Here is a 23,630-nt window from a genome sequence, read left to right on the forward strand (position 1 = left end):
ACACCGGAGTATGATTGGACTGACCAGCATATTTAATTCAATAGAAATAAACTGAGCTTTGAAAAAAGAGCACAGTTGTACAATTACTGTTGGGCATAACCTGATACACCATAAAGCAGTGCACATGTTGCAGTTGCATGACATTCAACATGAATACATGTAGCAATATACAGTGGAACAGAATATTAACATTTGACTCTCAATCTCCTATAATCACATGGCATATTTATCAAATCACATTACTTTTCCAGAGACATGCAGTTTACTTTTCATTTTTGAGTGTATTTTCTGAAGCAATCACAACCATACCCAAAAACCTATTGGACTTTATACAAATATACTTTACATAAGAAACTTTACTTTAACACTTTAAATTGGATTTTTGGGCAATGCATATGTACCAGGGCTAGACATAGTTAGGAATTTTGTGTTAATTACAGCTATATATGGATGATTGGACAGAGTGATAAAGCAGAAACCATAGGGGTGAATGACACATAAAAGAAGAAAGGGAAAAAATGCAGTGAGCATGGAGAGAAGGAAGGTTCTACCTTTGTAAAAGTTAGAGAGAAGAGGATGGGGAGAGGCCCCTATAAGCCACTCCGCAATGGACTACTGGCAGCCAGTAGAGAAGGAGTGGACACACCTGAAGGAAAATAAGGAGCGAAGAAAAAGAGAGCAGAGAGGAGAAAACAAGCAAAATCAAGTCTGAATCAGACTGGAGGAAGGCAGTTTTTGGTTGTATCTGTACATTTATGTTCTATACAGGATTCTAGCTGCTCAACATTCCTGGTCTTCTTTATTGTATTTTGATATCATGTTGTGCCAAATGTTTTCCAAATGTGAATGGTCTGGATTGCAGATAGGGCAGTTTAGCACTATGAGGCCATGTTGTTGTACTAAATGCAGTATGAAGGTTTAGCATTGTCTTGATAAAATATGCAAGGCCTTACCTCAAAAACATGTCAACTGGACAGGAAAATATGTTGTTCTATAAACTGTATGTACCATTTCAAATTGTTTGTGCCGTTCCAGATGTGCAAGCTGCCCATTAAATAAGTACTAATGCTCACCCATATACCATCAGATATGCAGGCTTTTGAACTGATTAGCCAGACTGTCTCTCTCCAGTAGCATTTCTGGAACATGTTTTTATATTGCTTCTTCTTTGCATGATAGAGCTTTAATCAGAATACAGTATGTGGATGGCGATTTGTGTTCACAAATATTGATTTCTGAAGCTGTATCTGAGCCCATTTAATCCCCATTACAGAATCATGCATGTTTTGATTGCCTCTCTACGATACTCATTTTACTGTATACCCAATCAAAGAACTGACCTGTTGGCATCTACGGTAATTAGCTGCAAGATGTTCTACTAGCTGTTCCTTTGTAGTAACACTTACTTTTGCAGTCTTTTTTTGTTTGTTTGTTTTCTTTTTAGATGTGTTGCAGTCATCAAGTCAAAATGACCACATTTTTCCCCTTAAAATGTTAGATTTTGTGTTAAATGTTTCTATATATTTTATATGTTTTCTTGTACAGTGGAACATTGGATTGCAAACTTAATTTGTTCCGGAAAAGTGTTCGAAATGTAATTTATTTGTAATCCAAAGCAAATTTTCCAATAGGAAATAATGTAAACTCCTATATGATGTTCCACACACCCAAAAATATTCATAAAAGTTATTTCTAATGATATTTGATGTACAGATTATTGTCCCTAATGTATCTGAAACAAATAATAATTTGTACACAATATAAAGAAAAAATTTAAACAAATTAAATGTTATCAAATATTTATATAAATTAAATTCTTAGGCACATTTTGAGTAGGACTGAAATCATGATTATGTACAGTTTAGATTGATTTCAGCATTAGTCCACTGAACACATTCCCAATAAACATTCAGCAAATCTTTCTGATAGAAAAGCCTTTAAAACATAGGTGACAGCAGGCACAATGTTACCTTTGAATAATGAGAGAGGAAAAAACCAAAAAATAAAAAAACAACACAAACTAGTGAAAGGTTTTTTTGAGCTGCAGTTCTGGTCTACACAATGACACCCCAAAAGTGCCACTGAACCTTCGTTCATTAATGCAGATTAACCCTTCAGCAGTGATGGAAAGGACCTCAGAACAGATTGCAAGTAGGCACTGTTAATTTTACTTCAATGTAAAAAAAGAGTAGCATCTGCATCCTGTAGTGTTCTGTAAAGATGCAAGATGAGCTACAACTGATATTTTATATCACACACCTTTGCAAGCTGTGTGCATCATCTGCAAAAGGATAGTAATAGAGGAAAAAGACAGATGCTGTGTTTTGTAGCATAGGATTTCAACCAGTAGGCGTGTGTGGATGTTATACCTTGCAGAAAGCCTGCGGTCTGCGAATCCGAGATGAAGAGATCGTGTTTTTGATCTTTGAAGGCACTCCACACAGTGGATCGTGACAGGATTTCATTCACCTGCAACAACACTACAATCTTAGATTTTGTGTCTTACCATCTTTTGCATTTCAGTGTCTACAACAAATTAGTATTCAGTCAAATAAGTAATTACTAGAATAATTTACATGAAATGGTTCTGTGGTACTACTACAGCCAGAAAAACAAAACCCTTCCAGTTATTGCCAGTTTTCTGAACCCCAACAAACATTAATCAAACCGCTCGCTTAAATCATTGCACTCAAACATTCCTGTATAGAGCATGATAATCTACATGTTAATGATTTGATTTTAAATATAGTAATCATGGTGAAGAACACATCCATATGACTGCATGGAACTGGACTGCAAGATTATGTCAAGCGTATCAAACTGCTTTTGACTGTTTGCATTTAACCCATAGTGCACCCAAGTGTCAACAAGGCACACACACAGCTATCTACATTATGTATAGAAAATATAATGACTCAGATGAGGCCCCCTATTTTCCACTTCTCTGTGGTCTAGTTCTGATGCTCATATGCCAACTGTAGGTGCATTCAGCGGTGTACAGAGGGCAATGGCACCAGCTTACAGATATGCAGCCGCAGCCACATACACAGAAAGCTTTAAATTGCACCGTGTTCAACTTTGAGTACTGACTTTCCATTTGCTGCCTAATTTTTCACCGCTTTTATTATGTTATGTTATTCACTACAGCTTTTGTTAATTATGTTAAGGCTGATTGGTGTATTAGTTGTGCTTTTAATTATTTTACTGTGTGTGTCTGTGGGTGTGCATGCGAGTTCCTCACCTGTTCTCCATACTGCAGACTGCGAGTCATGGATTTAAGAGTTTTGACGATTTGGGCTTTAGTTGCTGAGGGGTTGTCCAGAGTCTCTAATCCCACTCCCTCTAAAAGCTTCAGCAAATATGGCACCAATTCTACTCTAAGCGCCTGCATACAAAACCCACACCACCACACTAATTAACATACATATATAAATTCATTATACAATTAAATAGTTGATATCAGAAATTAGATAATTAAATTAAATTTCATTGTGGTCACAGTTTTATAGATGTTCAAACATGTCTCCTGTCTGCAAATTAAGGTTTAATATTGAAGTACTTTGCAGTTGTAAAGATTAGCCCTTTTTGCTACTGACTTTACAAAATTACATCAAACTAATTAAACACTCACTGTGTACATTCCCTGATTTATTTTGCTACTGTATGTCAAGCACAAATGCTAACAATATGAACAAGATATTGTGGTGACTGTAAATTCTTAGAAGCTTGTATTGAAGTAAAACCCTATCAAGTTAAGGGTAAAATGGAATCAAAGTGAGTAGATCTGTGTGGAATAAACGCTGAAAAAAATCCTGGGGATTCAAAATCTACCTATAATTACTACATTGCTATTGTGTTAGTCCAGAAGTAACATCACTGCACCTTGCAATGAAAGAGAAATTGTGAGTGTGTTACCTGTGCAACTAGGTCGGTTTGCTCTCGCTGGAACATGCGGTTGAGAGCTTCACATGCTAGTCCTGCCATATCAGCTCTGACCTTCATCCCACACATCAAAGGCCCAATCGTCTCCAAACATGCCATGGTTCGCACACATAACTGTAAAGTGTGGGTTCACAAAAACGTATCTAATTGAGTGAATGATGTGCATTACACCACTTTTTACATTTGGTTTCCACTTTTTTACAAACCAGTAGTTACTAGACAAACTAACAATTAAAAGTAAATTCTTTTTTTAAAAGTAAAATCATTTAAATACCTGTTTGAAAAACCCTTTGCCATCAATCACTGCTTCTTTCTGAGTCCACCAGTGCTTTGTCTTTTTAATAATAAACCAAATATTGCATTTCACCAAAAATAAAATGTATACTAGCTCTCAAATATATTTGTATTTTAGCCTAATAATGTCTTTAGTTGGCATTTACATTTGAAATTTGCTTCTGTTAACTCATTATAAAGTCTAAAGAGCTGTAACTGTCACAAAATATTTCTGGACCTACCCTAAGTTGGGGTGTGTTTTCGCACAAAGATAGGAGCAACACAAGCAGCATTGTTCAGACACCTGCCTGTGTATTTTAGCTACTTCTGGAGGATTCAAAATTTACTTCCACTAGATAGCATAGTAACAGTAAATATATATATATATATATAATAGTAAATACATATACAGTATCTTACAAAAGTGGGTACACACCTCACAATTCAGCAACCATTTCAGTATTTCTTCTCAAGGGACAGTACTATAGATACGAAACTTGGATATGTTTTAGAGTAGCCAATGTCCAGCTTTCATAGCTGTACAGATTTACTGTCCCCTGAAAACAACTCAACATAGAGAAATTAATGTCATAGTGTTAAATAGCTGGCAACAAAAGTAATTTATAACAGCTGTATGTCGTGTAACCATGCTAAGCCACATGTCCTGTTCATCATGTTCATGATTTTGTCTGTTTGACAGGACCATACAAATTTGTTTATTTTGTGTATTTCTAACCATTGTGTGTGTATGTGTAATACATGTACAAAAGAGGTGGAAAGAAATGAAGTACAAATACCTTGTTACTTTACTTAAGTAGATGTTTCTGGTATCAGTACTTTACTTCACTATTTATTTTTTGGACAACATTTTACTTTCACTCTTTACATTTTTACACAAATATCTGTACTTTCTACTACTTACATTTTCAAACCAACCTCGTTACTTTTAGTATTATTTCTTCTCATTGAGCTCTGTTTCCAGCCTATCAACCCTTAATTGCGTGGCTTTTTCACTATATCACTGGTGTATTATTTCCTGGCTATCAGAGACGTAGCAAGCGGCGCTAACAATGAGCAAGGCAACAAGAGGAATGATTAACGTGAAATCGGAGGGAGTCACCGATGTGAAAATAAATAAAAACAAAGACATTCCTCAACACCCATGGCCATATATAATATGTTTACGAATATACGAATATGTTTATGTATGTTCATTATATTTCATCTGTCCTGAAATATTGAAATATTGTACCCTGTAAAGCGTCCTTGAGCTTGGGAAAGGCGCTATATAAATTAAACTTATTATTATTATTATATAAGGAAAATGTTCGAAATTATTGAATTCGCCATCAAATTCGAGAAAGCACATACAGGTAATCTAATGTTTTATTGTTATATCTTTCTTGTTATGAGCCATTTTAATGTTTAAAGTTTTTTTTTCCTACAATTTTGTTAATCTTTTATATAAGGGATGCTGCCACATGTTGCTATTTTTTAGGATCTTAATGTTCTTAATTTCTGTAGAATATAGTAGTCATTTAAAATCTGAGGTTAAGTCAGATAGTTTCTCTATGTTTTAGAACTGCTGTACAGGCGAAGTATAAATGATAAAGTTCCTGTTTGAACTTCAATAAAATGCACAGTATAACTCACCCCTTAAATTTGTCACTCGTAAAACATCATAAAAACTTTGAGTTGTTTTCAAGGACAGCTGAAATAATCCTACAATCTGGGATATGGCCTGGTGATGTATAATTATATATATATATATATATATACACACACATACACACACACACACACACACACACACACACACACACATACATACAGTGAGGAAAATAAGTATTTGAACACCCTGCTATTTTGCAAGTTCTCCCACTTAGAAATCATAGAGGGGTCTGAAATTGTCATTGTAGGTGCATGTCCAAGGTGAGAGGCATAATCTAAAACATAAAAAAAATCCAGAAATCACAATGTATGATGCACTATAATAACATTTTGCATTCACTTGAACTTGGAAACCCAAACCTGTTCCAGCATGGCAATGCCCCTTTGCACAAAGTGAGCTCCTGGAAGATCTTGAGTGGGCCTGCTATAGAGCTCTGATCTTATCCCTACTGAACACCTTTGGGATGAATTGGAACGCTGACTGCACCCCAGGACTCCTCACCTCACCTACATCAGTACCTGCCTTTCGTAATACCTATGTGGCTGATGAATACAAATCTCAATAAGCACACTCCAAAAATCTAGTGGAACATCTTCCCAGAAGAGTGGAGGGAATCATAAGAGCAAATTCATTCAGTTTTTTTATTAATACATTGATATAATGTGAGGTTCAGTTACCAGCGTGACACTAAAACAGGTAATAGTAACCGCTACTTTTTACTTAAGTACATGTCAGAGCCCAAACTTCTTTACTTTAACTTGACTAAAAAGGTGTAGTCAGTACTTTAACTTTTACTGAAGTCTTTTAAAACATGAGTATCTGTACTTCTACTTAAGTAAACGATGTGTATAATTTTGCCACCTCTGATGTACACTATCTAGAATTGTATATGCATTTTTAGACAAAATGCGAGTATGCTTAGTGGTAAAGTGGTATTATACCTAAACCCAGGCCATGAGAGTTTTCAGGACAGAACTACTATCAACAACACATCTTTTAAACCAGTTCCACTAGTTTGGGAAACTGTTAAAAAATTATAAAGCATGAAAGTTAAATGTGAAATCATTAATAAGTTATTATTTGCTGTGTTATGCTATCTACGTGGGTGTAAGATGTTACTTAGGGGTTGGTAAATTTCAGATGGTGCTGCTAAACTATCCCCCAAGCTCCTGGAGTGATGTGGTAACCCTAAAACTAATCTTAGATGCCTGATTCCAGTAATGTGCTAGGTGGTTGCAGTGTGATTCTAGCTGGTTGCAATAGTTTTTCTAGATGGTGACACGTGTGTTTCTAAGTGGTTGCTATGCTAATATAACTAACTACTAGGATGTTGCTAGGTGGTCGCCATGGTATTTTAGGAGAACTCACAAGCCATTCCACCAAAACATTTAGGAAATACACTTAGAAAACACTGTGTGTAGGTGTACCTCATTCTCTGAGAGGACATGGATGAGGCGGATGGAGCTTTTAGGAACAGCATTGTTCTTGTGATTGAGAGCTGCTAAGATTCGAGGCAGGTGACCAAGCGGAGGAACCTGATCAGCCAGCTGAGTCTGAGTACTGAACAAGCACACAGCTGCTGTGGTGGCCGTTTCTAACGCCTCTCCCTGAGATCCAAGATGCCAAGAAACACAAAGTAAAAGCAACGAAAGCAAAGAACACAAGTATGAAAGGAAAAAAGAATACAGAAGAAAATAACAGGAAAAAGAAGAGAGAAGGAGAACATGAATAGATGAAGAAAGGCAAGGGGACGGACATTATTATTTTAAATTAAGACAAATCATGTAAGTATTTCATTTTGTGGATAAAATATATTAAAGCTTTTTTTATGTGCACAAACTCACATTAGGGTTGTTTTTCTCCAGCAGCTCAGTGAGGGTCTCGAGCAAGGAGACCAGAAATTCTCGAGGCTTGCGTAGCACCCAGCCTGGCTGAGAAATGAAGATGCGCAGGAACACTCCACCCACCTCCAGCTCACCCTGCTCTGCTGCATATGGTATTGTGAAACCTTCAGGAAGCTACACAAACACACAAAGATCATGTAAACAAATAATTGTTTGTTTAAACAATTTACACGCCTTCAGAAATAAACTATTATATAATACATGTGCATCCCAATAAAATAGAATGTCATTAAAAAGTTGATTCATTTTAGTAATTCAATACAAAAAGTTAAATTTGTATATTATATAGATTCACTGATATATTTTAATTGTTTATTTCTTTAAATTTTGATGATTATGGCTTAAAGCTAATGAAACCCCAAAATTCAGTATCTCAGAAAATTAGAATATTACTTAAGACCAATAAAAAAAAAAAATAAGAACAGATTTTTACACAAAAATGATGCACTACTGAAAGGTATGAACATGTACAGAATCTCAATACTCTGTCAGGGCTCCTTTTGCATATATTACTGCAGTTGCATGGAGGTGACCGTTCTGTGATGCTGCTGACGTGTTATGGAAGCCCAGGTTGATCTGATGGCGGCCTAATCTTTTACGTTGTTGGGTCTGGTGTTTCATATCTTCCTCTTTACAAGACTCCAATAATTCTCCATGGGGTTTAGGTCGGGTGAGTTTTCTGGCCAATCAAGCACATGAATACCATGGTCCTTAAACCAGGTATAAGGGCTTTTGGTAGTGTGGGCAGGTGGACAGGTGCCAAATCCTGCTGAAATATTAAGCAGAGGGAAGCATACATTGCTTTAAAACCTCCTGGTAGACAGCTGTGCTGGCCTTGAACCTTCGACTCCCCAAACCACCACTGACTGTGCAAATTTTACACTGGACCTGAAATGGAAGGCACAATTTTCTTTTCTTTCATCTGAAAAGACGACTTTGGCCCACCGAGCAAAAGTCCAGTCCTTTTTGTCCTTTGCCAGGTAAGACACCTCTGACGTTGTCTCTGGTTCAGGAGTAGCTTGACACAAGGAATGCGTCAGTTGTAGCCCATGGATACGTCTGGGTGTGGTGGCTCTTCAAGCATTGACTCCAGCTGCAGTCCACTCTTTGTGAATCTCCCCAAATTCTTGAATGGGCTTCGTTTAAACTTTTTCTACCACATTATTTCCTTCCATTTAACTTTTCATTAATATGCTTGGATACAGCACTCTGTAAACAGCAGCTTCTTTATTGATGATCTTTTGTGTCTTACCCTCCATGTGCAGGGTGTCAGTGATCATCTTTTGGACAACTGTCAATCAGCAGTCTTCCCCCATGATTGTGTAGCCTTAACTAGACTGAGACACCATTTAAAGGCTCAGGAAACCTTTGCAGGTGTTTGGATTTAATTAGCTGATTTGAGTGTGACAACATGAGTCTCCAATATTAAGCTTTTTCACAATATTCACATTTTCCGAGATACTGAATTTTGGGTTTTTATTATCTGTAAGCCACAATATTCAAAATTAAAATAAATAAAAAACACTTGAAATATATCAGTGAATCTATATAATATACGGGTTTCACTTGTATTGACTTACTAAAATAAATCAATTTTTTAATTCATTGGGATGCACCTGTACATATTATAAAATGCATTATTTTATAATATTTTACCTTCCAAATGGCATCAGGATTATCCTTCTGCAGCTTGAAGTGTCTGCAAGAAAAAAATATGACCAAAAAAGTTGCGAGAACATATAACAAGAAAATTGGAATGAAATTCCTAAAATCTGTTTATGATATCACAGTATGTTTCATAAAAAAGAAATGAAGTTGTTCATAAAATCAAGACACATATTTGGGTATCAAATACAATCATCGAACCATCATCAAATATTCCATTGGTTTGTATAAATTAATGTAAAGGAAACTCACTGTGAACCTTATATTATCTGCTTCAAATCATATAATTGACAATTACTGCAATTTAATTTGCACAATATGCTGTCAAATAAAATTGCATTGAAATGAAGTGAGAAAATAAAGTGTGTAAATGTGAGGCCATCTTTGCAAGTTCACAAGATCATATACTTCCTACTTTTTTGTTTTCGCTTTCATGTTTAAACGCTTTAGCTGAAACATATGCAAACAAGTTCTCTCCAAGAAGTAAAGACAGACCTTTAGTCTGTGCTTATAGTAGATGTCATTCCCAGCTTTGCCTTTCATTGAGTTTGAGGCAATCTATCCATGTATTAAGCATTCATTTAACTTTGTGTTATATAAATGTTTGCATGTACTAAATGGGAAGAGGAGCCACTCACTCAAGCATCATTTCCCTGACAGTAGTGGAGACAGTCTCTCTTGATGCATCGTTCCAAATCAGTTCTGGGTTTTCATGTGTGCCCTCAAAAATGTGCACAGCAGCTTCAGCATTGTCCCGCATGGCGTCCATGAAAACGCCAGGCAGAAAACGTAACAGGATCAGACGCACCTGTGCTCCAAAGAAGACAGTAGGAAAGGGGGAAAGGACAGAATCCAAAATCAAAAAGGCTAAAGATATAATCAACAGAATAGATTCTGCTGAAGTCCTGAATAAAACTGTGCTTTCTTGTGATTTAACATCATTACCCAGCTGTATCATACCTCTTCAATAAACGTCTAATTTTACAGTGCCACAGAGTGAACTTAACCAATTTTTAGCTCATACAAAAACACAATTTGCTGCATAATAAAAAACTAAAATACAAGTTAGACCATCTTTACTTTTGTCAATTGATGAACATGAAAATGACAATGCAGTAAAAAAAAAAAAAAAAAAAAAAAAAAAAAAACATTTCTTACAATTGAATCAATTAAATTTTTTATTTAGAGAAAATGAGGTAGAAAACTTGAGTCAAAATTAAACCATCCTTATCTGGGTGACATCGGATAATTATTAATAATCACCTTCTGTAATGTCAAAAAGGGCAACTGTGTAACCAGAAAATTCATTATAGTTTAACATGTTATTTTGATTACAGTAATTTGGGTTACAATATATCCCTAATTTTATGATGATGTATTTTTTTTTTTTTAATAAACACTTTTTAAATGTTTGGGTTACATGAATGCATTTACCACTGGGTTTGTTAAAATGATTCTTCACCTAACTCTTCACATTAGTTTTTTGGAATCTTACCTTGGGGCCTACAAGTTTGTCTGAAGTCATTTTGGAGAAGAGTTCAGCAGTCTGAGTGCGCACCTGAGGGTGGGTGGAATTACAGAACAGATCCAACAGGTAGATCAGTGCACCTGTAAAATAATAGCATCAGAGTGATTCCCCTAATTTGTCCAATTCAGCTATAAAGCATGAAGAACTACTACTATTGTGGTTGCTCTGAGGCATGTAAAGCTAGTTAAAAAATGCTGCTCATAATCAGGAGACAGATATCACACACCATGCACACATGCATGAGCTCTCAAAATTTCATGCATTTTTTTTTTGAGCTCACAGCCATAGATTGATGTGGCATCATCAGAATTCCATCTTGCATTCGCAAGATGATACAGCCAAAGATTTATTCTTGTGCCCTGCCGCAGATGTTAAATTAGATATGTAGACAATATAGTGGTTTAAATAAGTAGATTCAGCCTTACCTTTGGCCATTGCCTCTTTGACAATCTTTGTGTTGGAAGTGAGGGCATACAAAGTCTCGAGGACAAGCTGCCTGCCTGTGTATGTATCATTTTCATGAACAAAAAATAAATCATTTTACAAAACATTTTTAGAATCTACAATGTGAAAGTAGCCAACCTTTTTCTTAAATTCATACTATTTTTTTTTATTATGAGAATTTGCTAGTTGTTAACTAACTGGAGTGACGTTTAAATAATTATTTCTTGTGTAATATTGAAAAGGGATAGAATGGCTTACTGGATGGTAAGGAGTGCAGCAACAACAGCAAATTGGCCAACACCAGGGAATCAGCAATATTGCTGACACATTCTTGGTTAGAAGTCACTTTGTTCATAACCTGAAATAAATGTGATCTAGTAAGTTTTACAGTGTAAAAACTCTTTAATTACCTCTAATGAACATCTTATGATTATATTTAATTATGAATCTTTGGATACATCTGTAATGTTATACAGCCAAAAACAATTTCAGTTTAAAATATTTGGAAACGTAATAAGCATCAGGAGATCACTCTAGTCACCAAAATTTAGGTTTGAGCCAATAGAATAAAAGGTTTGTGTGTGTGGCAGAGTTCAAAGCACCTCAAGAACTAACTGTTGAACTTTTCCAGCCCCGTGGACTCTGAGCAGGGAAAAGAGCAGCTTGAAATGTCCAATGCACTCTGTTTCTGATCCTGTAAAAGAGCATAAAGGATCACTTTAAGGTTACACACTCATAGCAACCTTATCACTAGCTAAATATAGCTTTAAATCTGTACTCCATATACCATTAAAAGTAACTAGAAATAGATTAATTTTCTCTGTAATCCTTATATAGGTGTTACCTGGGTTGTTCTTGATAACATTGCAGAGAGCTTCCAAGGCCATCTCAGCCCAGTGTAGTCTGTGAGCGTGCTGCTGTGACACTTTATTTGTCTGTGTCATAGCCAGTAATGTGTGGAGGTACTGTGCCTGAGAACCAACATAGTCCAGAAGACTTCCCGCAAACAACTTTGGAGACTGAGACAGGCAGAAAGACAGCAGAAATAAAGCAATTCTTAAAGAATTATGTGTATATGTGTATATATCCACATATCTATCTATCTATCTATCTATCTATCTATCTATCTATCTATCTATCTATCTATCTATCTATCTATCTATCTATCTATCTATCTATCTATCTATCTATCCATCTATCCATCTATCCATCTATCCATCTATCTATCTATCTAGATCATTATGTAAATTTGCTAAACATTACTTTTGACTTGGTATGGTGCATGCTTTTTTTTTTTTTGGTTTGAGTTAATTCATTTTATATGTTTGTATGTTCATCATTTTGCATTATAAGGAAGGTTCTTCAGATTTATAAAAAAAATTCCATTCAAAAGTGTCTATGCCCTACAAAGGCTCAGTTCCAATAAGAACTATTAAACATCTCAATAAATACCAGTCAGAAAACACTTACAGCTTTAAGTCAAGTTTTATTATTGCATAATCACTTATATAACTGACTAACATAAAATATATTGTAAGCACTACAAAAAACTAATGGATATAAATAAAGGAATGTAATGAGAAACTGTTCAATGTTGAGGCTATGATACCATGCCAAAGTTGTAAATTATTAGTATTTTATTTAATTTTAAATTATTTATTTGTGTTATTTAAATTACAACAAAGCAATTTTCAGGTTTTTATTTATTAAATTATAAAAGATATTAAATATAGACATGTATTCAAACCTAACACGATATCAGCCGATGTTTTGCTTAGAATTATCCGTATCCGTTTACATAAAATGGATATTCAAACTTCAGTTATTCTAATAATAATAAACACAGTTGAATCTCAGAAATATCAGGCTATGTGAATTATAACACATTGATGCTTACACACTTAATTATTAAAAATGTTTTTACACCGAATACATTAGTAAAAAAACTATTGACTTTACATCTGTCACTTTAGCACTGTCCAATCCATGCTGTTAAAGTAAATTAATCTTATGACCAATTAAATACCAGTTTTAACATTTTGCTTAATCAGCACTTTTCCCACTGGTTTAAGGGCCTCCTGTGTTTTCGTAATTTCTAAATAAAGGGCAACAACAATCTCATTTTGGCAAAAACAGGACAAAGCCAATGAATTATGTAAATACATTTCTACAAAAATAGTTTATTAGCCTCTAACAAAAATGTATGAATTACTTATTGTAATATCATGTAATAATAATGTTTCTCACCTCCAGGGGAAAGCTAGGCTGCTCGTTATAAATGCGAACAAAGATCTCTCCCACAATGAGCTCTTTACTGTGCTCGCTGAAGACAAACTCTGCTCCAAAGTCTTTGTCGCATTCACCCTGTAAATGCAAAGCCAATGAGAAAATAAAGTCAGCATGATGGACACAAAGGATCTGCACACATTTCAGCACCATCACTACCAAACTTGCTCTAACACTTCTGACTTAACTCATCTACTATATATACAATGGTAAAGCTATTAATAAATTAAACTATATGTAATATTGAGAGCAGAGCAGGTGATTATTTAGTGAGATGTACATTATGCCCCACAAATTATTTAAGAAACATGAGCCGTTTTCTCTTACCCTCTTTATGTTTCCCTCCTGCTGTGCTTCAAGAAATTCAAGGAGCTCAGCTCTGGTACCATTGTTCCAGATTAGATACGGAGTCTCAGAGTTGGAGTTAACCAACTTTAACACCTACAGTAAAGCAATGACCCTTAAATCAGCACAAGTTCAATGTATTGTAACATACTTTTAATGATTTAAATGTGTAAACATTACATAAAGTTTGATGCACAATATGGTCCAAGAAGTGTGTTTATTTCAGAATCTATGAAATACTACTAAATATGCCAAATTAATGCTTCAAACTAGGAAAACCGTCTCTAACATAATCCACATATGGAATTCAATTCAGCACTGCTAAAAATAAAGATAAATATATTTTTATCTGATTAATAGTGAAATATCAGCTTTGCCAATATAGTGTGGGAAAAATGTTAGGTCAATGTATGCTTTATTTTTTTTTAATTCCCTGTTGCCTTTAACACATGCATTAAAAGGAATGGCAAATAATTACTTCAAATGTGGATTATTTTTTTTTTTTAACATAGACCTGGTCATGAGAGAATAAATGTTGCACATATGACACACAGTTACCCAAAAATCTCATCATGTGTCAGCAGCTTAATGCATAAACCATAAACAGCCATAAACACATGTCAAAAGCTTTAGATTTAATTTGAATTAAAACTCATATTTAGGTAAAACGTACCTCAATACATTTGTACAGGCACAACTTCTGCTCCCAAAGTTACATTATTTGTGCAAAATCACCCAATATTTGAGAGATGTTATTTATTAAGCATTTAAAAAAATGCCTCAAATAGTTTTCATTAAGGCAAAAAAAAAAAAAAAAGCTATTTATAAATCATAAACTAGTTTATTGTTAATCACTAATTAATTAATACTAGATGAGTAAAATGCATCAGTTCCTAATTAAGACATGACCATACAGCAATCCTTATTATCCATTAGATCAGATCACACAAACGATGTAACAAAATAAATAAACAAACATCAGCTTTTAATTGTTCTCACCATAGCAGGTGAGCTGATGCCTAGTTTGCGAGCAATGTATGGTGTGAGCATGGCTGCCAGACTTTTCCTGACTGTGGGGTTCTCTGGAGGTGGCTCTGGTCCACCCCCATTCTGCTTTGTCCAGTCAACCTCTGCTCCAGCACCGTAACCTCCAAGTCGACCAAGAGCTATAAGACTTAATTTGGCCAGGCTGTTGGCTACATGCTGCTGGTTGGTTTCCTGATTGGCCTGGACCCCACTCTCCTCCAAAGTGAAGTCATAGTTAAAAAGGCTGAGAAGCAGTGGCCAGAGAGCACCAGCCTGATACACACGTGTCTGAAGAAAAAAGTCTACAGAGAACGAGCTCACACACTCCACAGCTAGTGAGCCTAGACGAGGAAGAACCTGGGAGAAAAGAGACTTGTAATGAGCATAAAGGTTTTTTACATTTGCTACAGTGAAAGAATCACTGATGAATGGCATAATATTCACTGCTGATATCATAATATAATATGCTATATTGTTTAAGCCTTAATACACAGTATATTATATATATATATATATATATATATATATATATATATATATATATATGTGTGTGTGTGTGTGTGTGTGTGTGTGTGTGTGTGTGTGTGTGTGTGTGTGTGTGTGTGTGTGTAAATATGCAGCTTGTATAGTACTATAGATTTACTGTCTTCTAAAAATAACTCAACACACAGCAATATTGTTAAAATTGTTGGCAACAAAAGTGAACATGTCAAAACTGTGTCCAAAGTGTCAATATTTTGTGTGAGCATCATTGTTATCTTCACTGCTTTAATCCTCCTGAGCATGGAATTCACCAGAGCTGCACATGTTGTTGCTGGAATCCTCTTCCACTCCTCCATTATGAAATAATGGAGCTGCTGAATGTTAGACAAATTTTGCTTCTCCACCTTTCACCCCACAGGTCACCTTCAGCTTACTCAGCGAGGTAGTTGTCGTCTTGGTGGTGTGTTTGGGGTTGTTATGTTGAAAATCTGCCGTTCGTCCCAGTTACTGAAGGGAGGGCATCATGTTCTACTTCAAAATGTCACAGTACATGTTGGAATTCATGTTTCCTTTAATGAACCGCAGCTCCCCGGTATCAGCAGCACTCATGCAGACCCAGACCATGATGTAGCCACCACAATGTTTGACTGTAGGCAAGACACAATATTCATGGTACTCCTCACCAGGGCGTTGTCATACATGCTGGACACCATCTGAGCCAAACAAGTTTATCTTGGTCTCATACGACCACATGACATGGTGGTAATTTATGCTCTTGGACAGGTTGTCTTCAGCAAACTATGTGCAGGCTTTCTCGTGAGCCAGCATAAGAAGAGGCTTCCTTCTGAGATAACGGCCATGCAAACCGACATGTTGCAGTGTGCGGTATATAGTCTAAGCACTGATAAGCAAACCTTCTGCTTCTGTCACCTCTAAAGCAATGCTGGCAGCACTCATGCTTCTCTTTTTTTAAAAGCCAGTTTCTGCACCTGACGCACAGCACGAGGACTCAACTTATTTTCCGTCTTGGAAGATACATGAGATACAGAGATACATGATGCACAGTTCACAGTGTTCAAAACTAGTTTTGACATTTGGTCTTGTTGTATTTTCGATCAAGTTGATCAACTCAAATCACAGAAACCTCTTATAGACCGACAAGGTGAAAACAATGTTTGTATAAATCACATCAAAATCATTTCAGCCTGGTCTTGAGAAAGGCAGAAACGGACGAAAAGAGATGGGTGTTTACTTACCTTCCCATAGTAAAGTATGTGACAAACATCTCTAATGATGTTTGGAAGCTCAATGATTTTCTCTCTGCACTCCTCAAACTGTGCAGCTACACTGTAGCACCTACAGATGTGGCCGCACACCTGTTAACCAACAGACATTTCCATAAATCTCTGCCAAAACTTTCAACAAACAGCATGTGAGACAATATTATGTCTATACTATCACAGGAACCTGTTGTTTACATATAAAGTTTATGATGTCAAAATGTAGGGTAACAGTTCATCTTTCTTTACTTTAGATTTTTACAGTTAAATGAGGAATTGAGTTAGTGTCTCACACCTGAACTGCCATGTCATCCATTTTGCTGGATGCTGTGAGCACAGCCACACAACGAGAAAGTGCCTCAAGCAGGACCTAAAAGAAAAAGCATAAATGTTATTTTAAATTGGGTATACACTCCAGAAATCTTTGCTTAGAATTAATTTGATAAAAAATCCTCAGACCTCAATGCCATTTTCTCGCCTTAGTTCCTCTGCATTAAGTGCTGAGCAGTTGACTGTGTGGAAGGTCAGCTCAGATGCTGCTGGCAAGAGTGGAGATGTTTTCGAGAAAAGTTGCGTATCGCTAGTCTCCATGGTAATAGTTTTAATAAGCATCGGGTAGCCTGCATACTTATATGGCTCCAGTTCTGAGAAAACACAGATCTGTTATTTATTATCATGTTATAGCATCAACTTCATTCAAATGTCTGATTCATTTTCTTTCCAGTTCTATTTCATCCCATCCTATTAAGTACATGTATGCAAGCCAAAATACATAGCTTTCATGTATATATGCATATTATATGGTAATATAATGTAACAGTCAAGGCAATAAAGTAGTCTTCTTTCGATTGCTCCCATTAGGGGTTGCCACAGTGGATCATCCGTCTCCACCCCCCATCCTCTACATCTGCCTCTTTCAAATTATCTACCTGCATGTCTTCCCTCATCACATCCATAAACCTACACCTTGGCCTTCCTCTTTTCCCCCTTCCTGAAGGTTCCAACCGCAGCATTCTCCTACCAATATACCCCATGTCTCTCCTCTGCACGTGTCCAAACCATCTCAACGCACCTCCCTCACCTCGTTTCCAAAACCTCCCACATTCGCAGTCCCTTTAATAAACTCATTTCTAATTCTGTCAATCGTCGTCATTCCCAATATAAATCTCGCCATCTTCAGCTATGCTACCTCCAGCTCCACCTCTTGTCTTTTACTCAATGCCACTGTCTCTAAATCATACAACATAGCAGGTTTCACCACAGTCCTATAAACTTTCCCTTTCACTCTTGCCAATACTCTTCTATTACAAATCTCTCCTGCCACTCTTCTCCACCCACTTCAACCTGCCTGTACTTTTTTCTTCACTTCTAACACACACTTCATTACTTGCACAGTTTTGCAATTCCTTTGACCCCAGGTATTAAACTCATCCACCTTTATTACCTCTTTTTACCTTCTCTGCAGCACGTACCTCCACCTCTCCAGGCTCTTCCCAACCTGCTCCCTACTCTTGCCACAAATCACAAGATCATCTGCAAACATCATAATCCATGGAGACGGCTATCTGACTTCCACCAACCTGTCCATCACCACTGCAAACAGGAAAGGGCTTAGAGCCGATCCTTGATGCACTCCAACCTCCACCATAAACCAGTCTGTTGCTCCTACTGCACACTTTACTGCTCTCACACTGTCCTCATACATGTCCTGCACCACCCTCACATACTTCTCTGCCACACCTGACTTCCTCATACAATAGAGCAACTCCTCTCTCGGCACCCTGTCATATGCTTTCTCTAAATCCACAAACACACAATGCAACTCCTTCTGACCATCTCTATACTTCTCCATCAACATCCTCAAAGCAAATATTGCATCTGTAGTGCTCTTCCTCAGCATGAAACCATACTGTTGATCACAGATAGTCACCTTTTCCCTAAGCCTGGCTTCCACTACTCTTTCCCATAACTTCATGGTGTGACTGATCAACTTAATTCCCTGTAGTTACTGCAGGTCTGCACATCTCCCTCATTCTTAAAGATCGGTACCAACACACTCCTTCTCCATTCCTCAGGCAGCCTCTCACCTTCCAAAATCTTGTTAAACAATCTATTTAAAAACTCCACTCCAAACTGTAATTTGACAACAATATCATTGCACCCCATTATCAATCAACACAATCTGGAAGGCACTGCTAAAGCAACTTTGAAGTTACTTGCTCATCTTTTTAGTGAAAAGTATTTTCTTTTGCAAGAAAACATCCAAACTGAATTACATCCTTTGAATTCCCAAATTACACTGCAGGTAGGTATAGAATATGTTTATGTGCAATAACTAGGTTTATTGTATACAGTGGGTACGGAAAGTATTCAGACCCCCTTAAATTTTCACTCTGTTATATTGCAGCCATTTGCATAAAATCAAAGTTAATTTATTTTTCTCATTAATGTACACATAACACCCCATATTGACAGAAAAAAACACAGAATTGTTGACATTGTTGCAGATTTATTAAAAAAGAAAAACTAAAATATCACATGTTCGTAAGTATTCAGACCCTTTGCTGTGACACTCCTATATTTAACTCAGGTGCTATCCATTTCTTCTGATCATCCTTGAGATGGTTCTACACCTTCATTTGAGTCCAGCTGTGTTTGATTATACTGATTGGACTTGATTAGGAAAGCCACACAACTGTCTATAAAAGACCTTACAGATCACAATGCATGTCAGAGCAAATGAGAATCATGAGGTCAAAGGAACTGCCTGAAGAGCTCAGAGACAGAATTGTGGCAAGGCACAGATCTGGCCATGGTTACAAAGCAATTTCTGCTGCACGTAAGGTTCCTAAGAGCACAGTGGCCTCCATAATCCTTAAATTGAAGACATTTGGGACGCCAAGAACCCTTCCTAGAGCTGGCCATCCGGCCAAACTTAGCTATCGGGGTAGAAGAGCCTTGGTGAGAGAGGTAAAGAAGAACCCAAAGATCACTGTGGCTGAGCTCCAGAGATGCAGTCGGGAGATGGGAGAAAGTTGTAGAAAGTCAACCATCACTGCAGCCCTCCACCAGTCAGGGCTTTATAGCAGAGTGGCCCGACGGAAGTCTCTCCTCAGTGCAAGATACATGAAAGCCCGCATGGAGTTTTCTAAAAAACACCTGAAGGCACCAATATAATGGGAAATAAGATTCTCTGGTCTGATGAGACCAAAGATGGAACTTTTTGGCCTTAATTCTGAATGGTATGTGTGGAGAAAACCAGGCACTGCTTATCACCTCTTCAATACAGTCCCAACAGTAAAGCATGGTGGTGGCAGCATCATGCTGTGGGGGGGTGTTTTTCAGCTGCAGGGACTGGTTGCAATCGAGGGAAAGATGAATGCGGCCAAGTACAGGGATATCCTGGACGAAAACCTTCTCCAGAGTGCTCTGGACCTCAGACTGGGCCGAAGGTTTACCTTCCAACAAGACAATGACCCTAAGCACACAGCTAAAATAACGAAGGAGTGGCTTTACAACAACTCCGTGACTGTTCTTGAATGGCCCAGCCAGAGACCTGACTTAAACCCAATTGAGCATCTCTGGAGAGACCTAAAAATGGCTGTCCACCAACGTTTACCATCCAACCTGACAGAACTGGAGAGGATCTGCAAGGAGGAATGGCAGAGGATCCCCAAATCCAGGTGTGAAAAAGGTGTGCATCTTTCCCAAAAAGACTCATGGCTGTATTAGATCAAAAGAGTGCCTTTACTTAATATTGAGCAAAGGGTCTGAATACTTAGGACCATGTGATATTTCAGTTTTTTTTTTTTTTTTTTTATAAATCTGCAACAATGTCAACAATTCTGTGTTTTTCTGTTAATATGGGGTGTTATGTGTACATTAATGAGGAAAAGAAATTTACTTAAATGATTTTAGCAAATGGCTGCAATATAACATTTATGGGGGTCTGAATACTTTCCATACCCACTGTATGTGTTTGTAGAATAGTTAGGCACCTTGTTTATGTCGATTGAAGAGGATGCTCTGTGTCTTCAGGATAAGGATAATGTTTTCAGGGTCTGGTCCGTCCACAATTCTCGCAGACTTTGTACATAGAAACTCATATGCCTTGTTTACCTTTTCAAACATGTCCTACATGAGAGAAACAGATTTGCATGCACAGTTACTAATACAGAATGTGTGTCTACTATTGATATTGAATAAATATTTATTGAATAAAAAAAAAAAAAAAAAAAAAGTCAGGACCAGCAAGGCTTTCTCCGCTGGCCTAAACACAAAATTACTTTAACTTACATCAATATAATATATAAAAATTATTCCCAATAGTCTATTCTATTAATTTTATAGCGTTTCTCTTAGGTGCACTGTGTCTGAAACTCTTTTGATGAATCTAAAGCAGCAACTTGCACAAAGTAAGTGGCACCCTAATCCAAAACTACTATCACAGCATTTTAGCACAGTCTCCACACCAAAACCTCATCAAGCAGGTTTGGGATGAACTGGACAGAAGGGTAAAAGCAACGTCTAGACAATCAATTACAAAGCTTCACTCCTATTCATGAGAATTACTTAATTTCATTAAATTCCTCATCAAAATCATCAACCTGCATTCTCGATCCCTTGCCTACAAGTTTCCTAAAACAGATAATTCCAGAGGTAATTGAACCTGTTTTAAAAATAATAAACTCTTCCACTAGCACTGGTTATGTACCTAAATCCTTCAAACTGGCAGTTATCCACCCCCTAATTAAGAAACCTGACCTTGAACCATGTCAGCTGTCTAACTACAGGCCAATATCAAATCTCCCCTTTATAGCCAAAATTTTAGAAAAGGTTGTAGCACAGCAGTTATGCTCACACCTACTTATGAATAACATTTTTGAAATGTTTTAGTCAGGATTTCGGCCTCATCATAGCACAGAGACGGAGCTAGTTAAGGTGGTAAATTACCTGTTATTGGCCTCTGATCAGGGTTTTGTCCCTTTACTTGTTTTGCTCGACCTAAGTGCAGCTTTTGACACCATTGATCACACTATACTGCTTGCTAGACTTGAGAACATTGGAATAAAGGGAACAGCTCTCTCTTGGCTCAGGCCTTATTTGACTGATCGCTATCAGTTTGTTGATGTAAATGGTGAGTTCTCCACACTCTCTGAGGTAAAGTTTGGTGTTCCTCAAGGATCTGTCTTAGGCCCACTGCTTTTCTCTTTATATATGCTGCCTCTTGGTGAAATTATACATAAACATGGTATTCGCTTCCATTGCTATGCTGATGATACACAGTTGTATATTTCAGCAAAGCCAGATGAGAGAGATCAGCTTAACAATGTTAAGAAGTGTGTAAAGGACATTAGACAGTGGATGCTTGATAACTTTCTTCTGCTCAACTCAGATAAGACGGAAGTACTTTTACTAGGACAACATGCAGCTAGAAGCAAACTTTCCGATTACGTAGCATCTCTGGATGGTGTTTCTGTTTCAGCGTGTATGGCTGTCATAAATCTTGGTGTTATTATTGACCCTAGTCTTTCCTTTGAGGCTCACGTGAATAATATCACCAGGATCGCCTTTTTTCACCATAGAAATGTTGCTAAAATTAGAAATATGTCGTCGTTACAGGATGCAGAAAAACTAGTTAATGCTTTTGTTACTTCTAGATTAGACTACTGTAATGCTTTACTGTCTGGGTGTGCGAGTAAGTGCATAAATAAGCTTCAGTTAGTTTAGAATGCAGCAGCAAGAGTCCTCACTAGATCTGGGAAATATGACCACATCACTCCTGTTTTAATCAGTCTACACTGGCTCCCAATCAAATCTCGCATTGATTATAAAATACTACTACTGATGTATAAGCACTTAACGGTCTCGCACCGCAGTATCTGAGTGAACTTCTGTACCAGTATGATCCTCCACTCCTACTTAGATCAAAAGGTGCAGGCTATCTGTGGGTTCCTCAAATAACGAAGACTACAGCAGGGGGCAGATCTTTCTCTTATAAAGCCCCACAGTTATGGAACACAGTCTCAGTGTTCAAGTCGAGGTTGAAAACACTAAATTTTGATTAAGTTAAGCCTTTGATCAGTAGATTTTATTCTTAGGTAAAGGTGCAGATCATGGATATAAAGTGTTTGGTGAACTGGGATTTTTGTATGCTGTCGTCCCATCACATTCACACGTTCACTCAGGTTCGTTGACGGTGGTGTGTTGGGTCGTCTCTTATCCCAGAGATCCCATATGTCTGTGCTACCTTCTGGTTCTCCCTTGTAGTTATGCTGCCATAGCGAGTCTTGCCGGAGTCCAAACTGCACAGTGATATTAACTTTCATACAACAATAAGGACACTTAATAATCCGTATCTCTTTCTCTCTCTCTCTGCCTCTGGATAGTGTTCTCTTCGACTGGAGGCAACTCTTTGCAGCTTGGGACGGTTTCTCATCAACGTGGTTCCATGAAATTCCAGAGTAAGAACGGGCGGTTTGAGGATGGATTGGACTGTAGTTAATGTCAACAGTCTCCGACACTGACTCAGGACAATTTTTGGCTTCTGATCATCATCATTGTACCCCGCAACATCGTATATCTGCTACAAATGGACATTCGGTGCAACCCAGATGAGGATGGGTTCCCTCGAGTCTGGTTCCTCTCAAGGTTTCTTTCTTATGCCATTTTGGCTTGCTCATCAGGGACAAACTTGCTTATAAAGGACATATTCACTTTTAATCACCACATTATCTGTGTAAAGCTGCTTTGAGACAATGTTCATTGTTAAAAGCGCTCTA

At 37.2% G+C, this 23,630-nt stretch overlaps 1 protein-coding gene across 1 annotated transcript in view; it reads right to left on the bottom strand.

The window, feature by feature from the left end:
- Positions 1–23,630, bottom strand: part of dnajc13 (DnaJ heat shock protein family (Hsp40) member C13) — a 112,483-nt gene that overhangs the window by 1,089 nt on the left and 87,764 nt on the right. Inside the window, 19 exon segments of the mRNA XM_083529779.1 lie at positions 2,370–2,469; positions 3,242–3,385; positions 3,916–4,056; positions 7,315–7,494; positions 7,732–7,905; positions 9,448–9,490; positions 10,095–10,264; positions 10,952–11,064; positions 11,410–11,484; positions 11,687–11,786; positions 12,031–12,122; positions 12,273–12,447; positions 13,676–13,792; positions 14,042–14,155; positions 15,059–15,442; positions 16,825–16,944; positions 17,144–17,218; positions 17,308–17,492; positions 20,847–20,982. Of these exon segments, the coding sequence (XP_083385905.1) occupies positions 2,370–2,469; positions 3,242–3,385; positions 3,916–4,056; positions 7,315–7,494; positions 7,732–7,905; positions 9,448–9,490; positions 10,095–10,264; positions 10,952–11,064; positions 11,410–11,484; positions 11,687–11,786; positions 12,031–12,122; positions 12,273–12,447; positions 13,676–13,792; positions 14,042–14,155; positions 15,059–15,442; positions 16,825–16,944; positions 17,144–17,218; positions 17,308–17,492; positions 20,847–20,982 (2,638 nt within the window).

Source organism: Silurus aristotelis (genome assembly GCF_946808225.1).
Source record: "Silurus aristotelis genome assembly, chromosome: 25".
NCBI classification, from domain to species: Eukaryota; Metazoa; Chordata; class Actinopteri; order Siluriformes; family Siluridae; genus Silurus; species Silurus aristotelis.